This window comes from Chionomys nivalis, chromosome 18 (assembly GCF_950005125.1).
Source record: "Chionomys nivalis chromosome 18, mChiNiv1.1, whole genome shotgun sequence".
Taxonomy (NCBI): Eukaryota; Metazoa; Chordata; class Mammalia; order Rodentia; family Cricetidae; genus Chionomys; species Chionomys nivalis.
This window is the reverse complement of record NC_080103.1, coordinates 22,147,556-22,160,787: the sequence shown is the minus strand read 5'-3', so window position 1 is coordinate 22,160,787 and position 13,232 is coordinate 22,147,556. Positions and strand designations below refer to the sequence as shown.

At 47.4% G+C, this 13,232-nt stretch overlaps 1 protein-coding gene across 2 annotated transcripts; it reads left to right on the top strand.

Moving 5' to 3' along the window:
• The first annotated feature begins 323 nt into the window (after positions 1-323).
• Positions 324-5,714, top strand: LOC130889636 (glutathione S-transferase Mu 3). 2 transcript variants are annotated; one of them, XM_057793502.1, is made up of 8 exons: positions 324-369; positions 924-999; positions 1,604-1,668; positions 1,959-2,040; positions 2,138-2,238; positions 3,379-3,474; positions 3,557-3,667; positions 4,919-5,714. In XM_057793502.1, the coding sequence occupies exons 1-8, from the start codon at positions 367-369 to the stop codon at positions 5,006-5,008; spliced, it is 624 nt and encodes a 207-aa protein (XP_057649485.1). In that variant the 5' UTR covers positions 324-366; the 3' UTR covers positions 5,009-5,714. The 2 variants fall into 2 exon arrangements, with proteins under 2 accessions (XP_057649485.1, XP_057649484.1); XM_057793501.1 differs by lacking the exon at positions 324-369 and adding an exon at positions 576-628.
• The last annotated feature ends 7,518 nt before the right edge of the window (positions 5,715-13,232 follow it).

Sequence of the window (13,232 nt, the reverse complement as noted above, 5' to 3'; positions counted from 1 at the left end):
TACTGAGACTAGCTGTTTTCTGATTGTCCCTGGCGTCCTTCCTGTGTCGTGGACTGACTTATGACTTTAGGCGGATCATAGAGCTGTGGTGGGTGAGAAAGCCTGGCAGCTGACAAACCGGCTGTTCTGGACACAGCAAAAGGGGCTGGATTGAACTTTCAAGATAGGGGCTACCTGCTTTATCTCTTGTTCAGAGTTGGACCTTCCTGAATGACAGATTTCCACAGTCTAGGAGTGAAAGCCAAGTTTTTCAAGGAAAGAAAGCACTTTTAGCTTTTGGAGCACCAGGGGTCCGTGGCGGAGAAGGCACTAAAGGAGATTGGAGGACCCTCCCCTCCCCGATCAGAATCCTGGACCTGAGACTGCATGGTATCTTTCTCCTGCCTCTCCCAGGGTGGGGGGTGGCCCTTTGGCTTCGGGTTCAAAGTCCCTGTGAAGCTTAGATTTAGAGGGTTAAAGGCTGGGCCTGAGTGGGGTAAGGGCATGGAGGGCGGGACTATTTACAAGGCCCCTCCCACCTTTCCCTTAGTCCTTTAAAGTTCCCTGCTCAACGTTTCTTTAGGCAGTCTGAGAAGACCACTGCCCTGGCACCATGCCTATGACACTGGGTTACTGGAATGTCCGCGGAGTGAGAGCGGGGTCCTCCTGACGGGTGGGACTAGGACTTGGGCAGGAAGTTCAGAGCTGCCAGGGCTGTTTTCCTAGCAGAGGGATACTCCACTTAGCTCTCTGGAGCTCAGACTAGCGAAGCTGCACAGGCGAGGCTGTGCAGGTGTGAGTGTGTGTGTGTGTGTGTGTGTGTGTGTATGCACACCGCCGGGTGCCTGTGTTTGTGGAGTGTGGGAGGACTCATTTGAGAAGATGATGAAGTCATACAGCAAGGTCCCCACTATTTCTCACCTCTTGTCTCTGGCATCTTCCAGCTGACACACCCCATTCGCCTGCTCCTGGAATACACAGACTCAAGCTATGAGGAGAAGAGATACGTCATGGGGGACGGTAATGACGCCTTTCTGGTCAGTCACCTGCTTCCTTCCCTCTTGCCCAGTGATGCTCAGCAGCCCATGCCTAGCCCCTTATTCCACAGGTGTGCAGCTCCCCTACACACAGTTGCAGCTACAGTCTGCTTCTTCCGGAAACCTCTTGAGGGTGCAATTTGGTTTTTTTAACATTGGGAATGGCCTGATGTGATGGAGCTCGCCTTTCTTTTCAGCACTAGGGAGGCAGAAGCAGGTGGATCTCTGTGTGGTGGAGGTCAGTCAGGTCTACAGAGTGACTGAGTTCCAGGACAGCCAGAGTTATGTAGTTGATAGATCTTGTCTCAAACAACAAGAAGAAGGAAAACAAAGACACTGGGGATGCAGTTCCTGATCCACCTGTATTTATAATTGTCCCGGGTTCACTACTGTGGTCCTTTTGGGTCCAGGCTCCCTTATTACCAGCTGTTTATACCCTTCTTCTCCAGCTTCGATGGTGACAGTGTGAGAGGTTACAGATCCCTCCGAGTCTCTTGCTTTCTTGCTCCTGACTCCTTGGGTGGGTGGGGTGCTGGAGGAAGAGTTAGACCCTGGGCTGACTTCTTTCCACATCCTCTTGTTTACAGCTCCCAACTTTGACAGAAGCCAGTGGCTGAGTGAGAAGTTCAATCTGGGACTGGACATTCCCAATGTAGGTGCAAGGAAGGGGAGATTTGGGGAAGCCGTGGTGTCCCTCCTCAGCTCCTTGGGTGGCTGAGGACATTTGAGATCCGTGTGTCAGCTCCCCTGCACCCATTCCAGGGTTCCACATTGTTTTTGTGATGTCCTGTGTCCTGGCTCTTCCATTCAGTGTATGTCGTGCTCTCACGGAGGGTTTCCCATGCCAGACACACTGAGTACCAGGCGCCATGTCTGTCCTCACCCAGGAAGGGGGTTTAGGGTCCCCATATCCCATCTGACCATCCCTTATTGCTCTTCCAGCTGCCCTACTTAATTGACGGCCCCCACAAGATCACTCAGAGCAACGCCATCCTGCGCTACCTTGGCCGCAAGCACAACCTGTGTGAGTGGGGTTGGCTGCAGGGTGGGCATGGGGGACAATCTCCTTGTCTTGGCTGGGGCGGGATGCTGAGGGTGAGTCTGTCCTGTGTGTGCTGCAGGTGGGGAGACAGAGCAGGAGAGGATTCGTGTGGACACTTTGGAGAACCAGGTCATGGACACCCGCATCCATCTCATGATAGTCTGCTGCAACCCTGACTTTGTGAGTTGCCCGTGGTGGAGCGGGCAGGGTTGGCAACAGGACTTAAAGGCTTGCGTTCTGATCTGCAGCCTCCTCCTTCAGTTACTGATTCTCCAAGCTCTCCTCTCTTACCAGCAGAGTGACCGAGATAGCACAATGACACTGTGAAGCTATCACTACTAGAATAGCCTGTAAGATATGGTTGAGATGCTATAGAGTGAACTTTCTGACCCTAGACATTTACTGTGTCGTTAAAATCCCTGATGTTTCTCTCGTTTGATGTCGTTTGACCGCTTCCACGTGTCATCTAACCTAGTGTTCCCACTAACAATTCCTCTTAAAACACAGACTCAGAGGATAAAAATAAGGGCTAGGGAGGTGGCTCGGAGGGTCAAAGTCTTCGATGTGTAAGTCTGAGGACTTGATAATGGATCTCCAGTACCCACATTAAAAACAAGTAGACCCTGGCCGGGTGGTGGTGACACACACCTTTAGTCCCAGCACTCAGGAGGCAGAGGCAGGCAGATCCCCGTGAGTTCGAGGCCAGCCTGGTCTACAAGAGCTGGTTCCAGGACACACACATGCACACACACACACACACACACACACACACCCCTCCTACAAACACATTGTGAAGACAGGGTACCCAGACTTGGAAACATGTGCAATGGTTTCCCACATATACCTAGTACTTTCCAAGAGTTCTGTCTTTGGCATCAGTCATGGTCAGGACATCCTCCTAGGAGGCAGCTCAGGGCCAGTCAGAGGACCTTTGCTGTTCTTCTTGCCAATATTAGTGACTGCTCAAATCTGGTGCGTGCTCTGCAAATGTATGATCTGCTCTCATGCGCCCCCACAAGCCCAGGTATAACCGTCTTCTCCTGGGATCTATAAATCTTTTGTTCCCGTGACTCCACTGGATCTCTCGGACCATAGCATCCACGACACTTAGGAAGTCCCGGATGTAACTCACAGCCTCTGGGTACCAGTGGAGACAGAGTGAGGGACAGCGTAGCATTCCTGTCTGTCTTCCCATCACCTCTAACAAATGACCTCTGCTACTAATAAAATAGGAATGATATACTCATAGGTCTTCAAGGCCAGCAGCCTCCCTGCTGGGAGCCTGAGCCTAAGGGTGGTGACAGCCGTTTTCTGTCTCAGGAGAAGCAGAAGCCAGAGTTCTTGAAGGCCATCCCCGACAAGATGAAAATCTATTCTGAGTTCCTGGGCAAGCGGCCATGGTTTGCAGGGGACAAGGTAAAGAGAGGGAGGTAGAAAGAGGAGCTGCCATTCTTCCCAGATTGTCAGATGCCGGCCACTCACCCTCAGCTTCCTGCAGATCACCTATGTGGATTTCCTCGCCTATGATATTCTTGACCAATACCGCTTATTTGAGCCCACGTGCCTGGATGCCTTCCCAAACCTCAAGGACTTCTTGGCCCGCTTTGAGGTGATGCCCTTTTCCTGCTTCCTTTGCTTGACCTCCTTCCTCTCTTCCTCAATGCTTTTCTAACCTGAGACTAAAGGAAAGCAAGTAGGAGGGTTTTTTTTTCTCTCTCTCTCTTTTTTTTTTTGAGCTTTCTTTACAGACCCGTATGGGGCAAAACTTACCATTTCAAAATCCCCAAAGGTGTTGGTGTGCAAACGCCACAACCCCGGGATAGAATCAGTAGAGAGCTGTAGAAACCCAGACTGCGAGATGAATGTGATACTCCCCATAGCTGCTGAGCCCGGTCTGGAGTATACCAGACTTCAGTCTCGAGTCGTCTACAATGGAGAGTCTGAGGTCTTGATCCAAGGGTTTTTCCTCCCTGCAATCTGTTGACCTGGTTCATTTCCCACCAAAGAAGGTTGTGCTTTCCCACCTAATTCTTATGGGCTGTGTGCTCGCCCAGGCTGGGTGCCCTAGGGGAATGTCCAATCGCTGGCATGGCTCTAGGGCAGGTGCGTGGAGAAATACAGCGCCCCTTAGCCCAGCTTGTGTCTAGTTGGCCTTGGATCTTTTCACACCCTCTGCAATTGTCTGTGTATTCTCCAGCTTGGTTGGGATGCCTTATAGCACAACATACAGTCACATGAAGTGGTTCCTGTGTTGTGGGTACAGATGAGGGCAGCCAGGGTGCAATGAGATTGTCCTTAGGAGCCAGCGGAAGAATTGTCAACTCTGCTCTCAGGAAATCATTTAGGATGATATTCAGTCTTTCTTTTCTGGGCTGTTCTCTTGATGTCCCCTTTCATTCAGGATTTGACAAGTCACTGGGTTCCACCTGTCTTCCTGGTTCTTTTCTTCCTGTTGCAACCCTCCTGTGTGTGTAAATACAATCTAGAAAGTGCTTTCCGGTGGAATGTCTGTTGGGGGCGTGGGGAGGTCGAGCAGGAGCCTGGCAGCCCCAGAGTCAGGCTGACTCTAGCCCTCTCTTGGTCACTACCATGCGTGAAGGGGAAGTTGGTTAACCTCGCTGGACCTCTGCTGGTGTTTCCTGAGCCTCATTGTAACTTTAGTGGGTATAAAGCACCTCATGGGGTCTAGTCTTTCTTGTATTATAGGAATTGAAGAGTTCTCTTGCCAGGGCTGGGAGCTAAACTGGCTGTGCTGTGCTCCAGGGCTTGAGTTTTTGAGAAATGCTCTTCCTGCTGGGGCTGCTCAGCCTAGTGAGGCTGCAGACCCGAACTCCTGCTGTGCTTTCTTCCCAATTTGCAGGGCTTGAAGAAGATCTCTGCCTACATGAAGAGTAGCCGCTTTCTCCCAAGACCCGTGTTTACTAAGATGGCCCAATGGGGTACCGATTAGGTCCCTGCCAGCCCCTGCCATGCTGGCACTCCCAGGGAGAATCTGTCCACACAGGGGTCCTCCAGGCCCTGGGACAGCTGGCCTTCTGCACCGCTGCCTCACTGTTCCCATTTCTTTCTCCTTTCCACAAGGCTTTGTCAGTCCCCTGCTTCCTAATCAGGCCTGTCTTAGTCAAGTCCCTGTGGTTGACATTCTCCCCGCTTCCTTTCACCAAGGCCCCTTCTTCATTTGTGCCCCAACCGACCACACAGTCCTCTTCTATGATTTGATATTCGCCCTTAACACAGTTCCCTAGAATTACCGTACAGGTCAATACTGTTTCAAGTTCCCCAGTGGCGGGTGTTAGGTTGGGAGCCTAGGCCCCAGTCCCTCGCATCTATCCCAGGCCTGGTCTGGACTTCAAATCCCAGCAGGCCAGGTCCTGACCCCACCCGTAGGGTACCACTCCCCGGGGTACTTAAGTGATCCCCCAAAAGAAAAACACGTGGTCCCCCTTTCTTCCTCCTCGGGGGGGTCGCTTTTTTGTGGCTTTCCGTTTCCCTCTCGGGGCCACCCGAGAGCGCAGATCTCCCATTGAACCTGGATATTTCTTAATTTGGTTTGTTTTGATTTGGCTTGATTGGGAACTTTTGCGTCGTCAGAGAGCTCGCTTAGGAAATATTCCTAACAGCGGGGCTCCCCCAGGCCTGTCTCATCTCCAATAAAGCCTGAAACACACTCGCTCTGTGTTGTGTCTTTTTCTTTTTTCTTTGTGGACTTGCCAAGCGTCACAGCTGCTTCCAAGAGTCTGAGCTCTGAGCCTGTAGTGCCCGCCTCTAAAGAGTCTATGAAACTGGAGGGAATTTGAAACATCTTGCTTCTAATCCAAGACCCTCACAGCGGGGACAAAGCTCTCTAGAGGACAGAGTATGTTTGTCTGGACTCTCACTCATTGTAACGTGTACTGGGACTCTGAGCTGTGAAAATGAGTGAATGGGGCTTAAAGAATGATGATGTGGCAGGTGGGAGTGGCCAGGAGGGACTTTGGATGGTCTCCCTACCTCCACATCCATGGCTGTGTCAATATTGGGTTTCTAGGATATTGCTTTTACTGGGTCTTTGATGTCCTCTTCTGTCTTGCAGTTCCACTGGCATGGGGACCTTCATTCTTGGTTACCCTTCCTATTTGTGGAAGGGGGATTGAATTGACCCTTATTCTCTGTAAATTTACTGTCAGTAAATCTCCTGGTCAGTGAGGTTTCCTGTGTCTCTATTTAACACTGTGTTATTCAGACAGTTCTTGGAGAAGCATGATGAGTCTGTAACCATCAAACCCTAGTTTTCTGCAGACATAATGCAGTTAGCTGCTGTTGTGTTCACGGGTTGAATACAATGGAATGGTTGATTCCTAAGGCCTGCATGGCTCTAGGATAGACCTGACTGGGACAACTGGAAATGAAGAAAGATTGGAACAAGTCCAGAAGGAACCGGGATGTGTAGACCATGTACTCCGATGGAGATGCAATAGCCACCCAGAAATTCAGCGTGTACAGCTGAACAAGAAGGTGGGTTTATAATTTACAGATGATCTAGGACGCTTGCCAGCTAACCTCTCTAACATCTGGAGAGGAGCAACCTCCATCTGACACACTCACCCTGGAGGAAGAAGTTGTAGTTGGGACTTCTGCACATACTGGCAGCATCTGTCCTTGGGCCACCAGAAGGCCTTGTCTTTCTTCTGAGTCTGACCTGGAGAAGGCCTTGTCATTCTCATGGGTCTGAGGCATTGTGGTTCTTGATATCGACATGTTCATATCCGCAATATACATTCACTCAGACTTCATCTGCTCTTCAAAGTTGATATTTTATGTGTCAAATGAACTGCGCTAAGAGCTCCCAGGAAGTGTGTAAAATGTATGCTGGTGTGGCCTTGATGATATTTCTAGGAGTGATGCACTTCTGCCTCAGTTGACTGAATAAGGAGAATCACTCTCATTGCCGGGGTTAGGTACCACTCATGGGCACAGGGCTTAGTGGTATCAAAGCTGGGTGATGTGTGAGTTCATTCTGTCATACCCAGGCATCCCTGGCCTAGTCATGTGCATTCTTTTCTCAGGCTCTATCTGCTGCTTTCCAGTGCTTCCTGTACAGTCAAGACCAGTTCCACCATGGGCTTTGCGGGGTCTCCTGCAGTCAGCGGAAGCAGGAAGGCAAACCACAGGAGCCCCTTTCCATTAGAACTAATATACGCAGATTTACAGAACCCACAATAGCATGCCTGCACCTTCTATTGATCCCGTCTCATGGGTCCTGGCTGAGCTTGGAGGGCAAGGGACGAAATATTGGCAGTCCTTAAAGATCCTCTTACCCTTATTTGTGGAGAACTCCAAGTTTTTTTGGTGAACACCCAGAAGGGCAGCCTTGTCAATCTTGTAATTTTAACTTTCAAGTAACAGTTTAATCAGGTTTAGAAAAAACATGGAACCAAAATCTTGATTTTGTTAAGGTTCTGTTTCTCTGGTTATATTGATGAAACAATGTTTAGTAGGACCAAGAGAAGAGACCAATATCCTAGGAGAACTCTGTTGACTTAAAGATAATTTTGATAATAGTGTATTGAACTTTGACCATAGTAGTTAATAACTTTTAGGCATGAAACACACATCATCCACAGGCCCTGAATAACATATTCAGGCTGTGTATAACTTTACTTAAATTTAAAAAAAAATAGTCTTGGCCTGGAGGGATGGCTCAGCCGTTAAAGGCTAGGCTCACAACCAAAAATATAAGAGTTCGGTTCCCAGCACCCACGGCTGTCCCTCCAGGTATAAAAAAAAAAAAAAAAAAAAAAAAAAAAAAAAGTCTTCAACTTTTATCTTTTACTTTTAGTATAAAAATCTTGTTTTAGTATACAAAATCCACCCTTATTACGGATTTTTTTATTTTTACCCTCTTACCAAAAATATATTTATTTTTATATTTATATCCTTTTCAACTCCTCTCTATTTTGTAATAAGAGTTTAATCCAAACTACATATGTGGCACAGTGTAGTAAATTAAGATTATCTGTACATGTATAGTCAAATTTCTAAGCTTTGTTCTTCCTGCAAGTCTTGGGACTACTTCTCATCACTTGGATTTTAATATCTTTTCCCCCTATGGTCTCACAGATTCTAAAAGTAAGAGAAAGTTTTATATTCCATGAAAGGTCTGCAAAGTTATCAATGACCTTGAGCACTGAACATTCCCTGTAAGCAAGAAAAAGGAGAAGAGAATCCACAGAGATTCAAATATCTTTAGGTCTTAACCCTCTAATTGCAGCATTAAGTACAAAAGATGTGTATTCATTATCCATTACGTCAGTCAAGTTCCTTTAGATATGGCAAAGACAACCACAGACCAAGTTACCTGCCCTCCATCACTTGGTTTTGAACCTTCAAAGACAGTTCTTTGCATTTAAGTCAGAACACCTGCACAAGGGATAGCGTTCTTTGGTGTTAGGCAGCTAGACTAATACTAGGAGACTTTGAAGCCATCTGAAGACAAACTGAATTTTCATTTATGATCAGCTCCCTGCCTTTCTGTTTCTCTGAAAGAAAGGATAACATCAAGACTACAGATTTCAAATACCAAATGAGAAGATGGAAGACAAAGGTATCAGGGCTTTGTTGAGACACATTAAAGGAAGGTATTTCTTCCTGGTCAGTTGTAGAATCTGAGTTCTACATCTGGCCCTGGGTGCAGGCATGACATTCTAAAATGTTCAAAATATGACATTCTAAAATGTTCAAAATAGAAGATTACAAATATATACTATTGTCTCCTCCCTTAAAAGTTATCCAAATAGACTTGTCAATGATCTGGCCAGGAGATCACATTCTCAAGAAAGCTGATAAACCCGAAGGCATGTCAAGAGATGGGAGGAATAATTATCCCATGAATGAGATAACATATTTACATATCCCGAAGCACCTCTCTTAAAGCAGTTGCTTATAGATTAGAACTTTCAGCTACTGTGTCTGCCTGTGTGCCGCCATGCTCCCTGCCGTGAGGAGAACAGACTAAACCTTTGAAACTGTAAGGAAGTCATGTATATATATATTTGCCATGGTCATGGTGTCTCTGCACAGCAATAGGACAATGACAAAGACAAATACTAAAAGCCGGAGCAAGGGGGACTTTGGCTCTTGAGGAACATTGGCAGGATTTGAATTTTAACCTCAAGTCTCAGGTCCCACAGTGGCATGAAGAGCAATTAAGCCACCCTCTCATTCGCAGACACACAAGAATCAGGAGCCTGAGCTGATGCAGGGGAGCTGTAGAGCTGAGAGCCTAACCTTGAGCCCCTAGATCCTAGGGAGCTACTGCAGGGCCTCCTCTCAACAGGAGTCTGTAACCCCTTGGAAGTGGGGGAGGTGTCTGGTTCCTTGGGACACATGCTCAACCTCCCTAGCAAACTCCAGCTGTGAGTTCTGTGCTTCCTCCCACGGTGTTGGTGAGTGCGAGGCTCTGCCAGCAGACTGCTGCCAGAGGCCGTGGGGAACCCAGAGTTCCCAGGTCCTCCGGGTCTGGCTCTCCTGACTGAGCTCACCAATACGGCCAATGTACTGATTAATTTATATGCTCAGTAGCTTGATGATCAAAGACCTGTGTCTCCAACTAAATCCCCTAAAGGAAACACAGAGACTCTCGCGGTGCTGTTTGTCACTGCCCTGGGGTCATTCCCATGTCACCTCTTATTCCTGTAACTCTAGACTGTGGGGCAATAGTTGGGTTAAACTCTCAGGTTGGGGACATGTTTTTTTGGTCCTTATTTTGGGGGTGAGCCTCCTGGGGTGACAGATTCCCACAGTCTAGGTGTGAAAATGGAGCCCTGTAAAGAAAGGAGAGAGAGCTGCCTTGCTCTCTGCCTATCTGGCCAAGCTCCAGGGCACTGCCAACTGCCTGAGGACCCAGCAGGGGGAAGGGTTGTGGGCAGGGAGCCACTAGAACAGGCCTGCCAATCACCACCTTTGGTATCTGAATACTCAGACCTGCCCCTGGAGATTATTGGGTTTGGACTGGATTTCACTACAGTCACGTTAAGTTGGGCTTCAGGCCTTGAGGGTTGGCCCGTCTGGGAATGGAGCAGAAAATGCATGCAAGCCTACACTGCCCCCTGTGCTCTGGTATCGGAAAGTAAAATCCAGCCTGACTGAAGCCAGTCTGCTCAGACTCTAAGGCTAGAACAGAAAACACGCCCGTGACTCTGGGTTATTGGGATATCCATGGGGTGAGTTAAAAGGTTGGGCTGCTAAGTGAGGAGAGCCCTGGATTGGGACACAGAGAAGAGTTAGGCTTGGTTCCAGGAGGTAGAACCTCTTCAATGCTTTTTAGAATCTCTTACCTGTTCCCTGTCAGGAGTCCTATGTGTGCTCCTGTTCTATTGCTAGGAATAAGATGGAGGCTTTCCTAGAGGAGGCAAAGGCACACATTTAGAATCTCACTGTGACTTTTGTTACCAGCCGTCTCTTTCAGCTGGGCCATGCCCTCTGCCTGCTTCTGGAGCACACAGAGCCAAGTTACGGAGAGAAGAGCTACACCTTGGGGGAGAGTATTGATGGTAATGGTCAGATTCTTCTCCAGCTTCTCACCCATTCTAATCCTCCAAGTTTCCTATTCAGCCAACACTCACTCCTTAACCCCCAGATCTTTTTTTTTAATTTTAATTTTTATTTATTTATTTATTTATTTAGTTTGTTTTTCAAGACAGGGTTTCTCTGTGGCTTTTGGAGCCTGTCCTGGAACTAGCTCTTGTAGACCAGGCTGGTCTCGAACTCACAGAGATTCACCTGCCTCTGCCTCCCAAGTGCTGGGATTAAAGGCGTGCGCCACCACCGCCCGGCAACCCCCAGATCTTATGAACAAACACTGTGTAACAATGTCTAGAAATACTTAGTATTATTGTGACAGCCATGGCTGGGCACTTGGTTCCTATATAATAAATCCACATATTCAGAATTCTCTTCAACTTTGAATGTGCTCATGGCTGTGTGCCATCTTGCTTAACTGGTCACACACCATCTGTCTTCTACTTGAGTGCATAAATTCAAACCAGGAGAAAATGAGTCTAATATACTCAGAAATGTACCTAACAGTTATTCCAGAGCTGAGCCCCTGATAGAAGCAGTACTAGGGCCTCTCTCCCAAAAAGGCAGCTCATGGTCAGCCTGAGGACCTTTGTCCCTTTCAGCATCACACATGGCTCAACTTTGCTCATGCTACACAAATATTGACCCTACTCTTGTGTTATCCCTTAGAAATAATTTGATCTCTTTTCTTGAGGTTGTTAACTACTTTGCTTCTCTGGTTCCACTGTACTTCCAGGTGCAGAACCTAACAGCTACCCTAATATCCTCAATGTAATACACCATGCCTGGTTTGCATGTTAGTCGTGACAGATTCAGGGACAGTGTGGCATTCCCATCTAACTTAGACATGAATGTGTCATTTTCATGTTAACCTCTGAGTGAAATCCTCTACCAAGAAGGTGTCTGATTAACAAAACAGTGATGCATTACAGAGAAACCTGCACACTGCACAGGCCCAGTCTACACTTTGCCCAGCCCTGAGGTCAGCCTTTCTCCAGAGCTCTGGTGTCTGAGGGTGTGACAGCTGTTTTCTGCTTCAGGAGAAACGGAAGCCAGAGTTCTTGAAGGGCCTCCCAGGTCAGCTGAAGCTCTACTCTGAGTTCCTGGGCAAGTGTCCATGGTTTGCAGAGGACAAGGTAAAGAGGGTAAATGGTGAGGAGGAGGAGGAGGAGGAGGAGGAGGAGGAGGAGGAGGAGGAGGAGGAGGAGGAGGAGGAGGAGGAGCCGCTATTGTTCCCAGGATACCAGGTCCCATCCCACTGACCCCGCTTCCTGCAGATCACCTTTGCGGATTTCCTCATCTATGATGTCCTGGACCAGCACCGTATACTTGAGCTCACGTGCCTGGATGCCTTCCCCAACCTGAAGGACTTTGTGGCCCACTTTGAGGTAATGCCCTGATTCTCCTTCTTCTTAGATGCCCTTTCCTTCCCCCTTTCCAGGATACTTCTCTAGTTCTGAGGGTTAAAAGAAGAATGAGAAGAATCTATTGAGCACTGGCTTTCTGCCAGGACCCATGACCGGCCTCTTAGGTCTGTGGGGTCAATTTACCATTGCAACAACAACCTGGATAGAATTAGATGTCCCACTTTAAATGAGCTCCCAAAAGAGGGACATGTGGTCTCCTTTTCTTCCTCCTGGTCATCGCATTTGTGCGGCTCCCCTTTGGGGCCATCCGAGAGCCCAGAACTCCCATTAAACCTGGGTATTTCTTAATTTGGCTTGTTTTGATTTGGCTTGATTGGGAATTTTGCATTGGCAGGGAGCTCGCATTAGGAAATATTCCTAACAATCTATTCTTCAACTCTATCAAAGACTCCAGAATGATATAATATTATCTAAGTTAACAGGAAGTACATTGTAAGCAACTTCCAAAACTCTAGAGTTGACAGAGACATCTTGCTGCCTGGACAGTCACCCACAGTTCTTCTTTGTTGTGGGCATCCATCTTTAGCCTACAGGCCCATAGTATCCAGCAGACTTTTCCATGAAGCAGGAAATTTGAAAGACAGTTCCACCTATACTGGGCAGTTTGTTTGTCACATTTTCTGTGTCCTGCAGAATGTCTGTAGACTCTTCTATAAAGCAGGAGCCCTGAAGGACTGTCTCACCTTTCAGTCCTTTCTCTGTGGGCCCTGCATGTCCAGTTTATACAGCATAACATCAAGCAGTCCAAGCAGGAGTAGTTTCTTGCCCAAATAGCTAACAAACTCCATAAGGAGCCTCTTCGATACCCATCTTCCTCTTGGAGTAATTGGTGCTACCAGGAGCAGATATATCTCACCGTCATGAAAAGTCCTAAGTTCTTAAAACATTTTAAGTACCATATTCTGAAGGTCTCTGAAAGATTTGAAGAATACCTATCTAACTGAAATATATCTCTATCTATATAGAAAACCTAACTAACATGACTACAAGCTTGACTATTATAGATGACTCTCTATTAACCTATATTTCTTAATTATACATTACATTTTTAAATGAGCTGCACAAACACAATACCTTAATCAAGAGCAGAAATATACATATAACAAAATTGACATTAAATTTGTATCAATAGACCAAGATCCATACCAATGCAAAGTATTCGTCTCTATATCATATCCCTGTTTAAAT

What these genes read in the sequence shown, in the direction of transcription:
- LOC130889636 (XM_057793501.1), top strand. Translation starts at nt 593, where the DNA reads ATGCCTATGACACTGGGTTACTGGAATGTCCGCGGA. An exon ending in GAGATACGTCATGGGGGACG is followed by an intron (nt 1,000 to 1,603) that starts GTAATGACGCCT and finishes TCTTGTTTACAG; the next exon opens with CTCCCAACTTTGACAGAAGC. An exon ending in TGGGACTGGACATTCCCAAT is followed by an intron (nt 1,669 to 1,958) that starts GTAGGTGCAAGG and finishes TTGCTCTTCCAG; the next exon opens with CTGCCCTACTTAATTGACGG.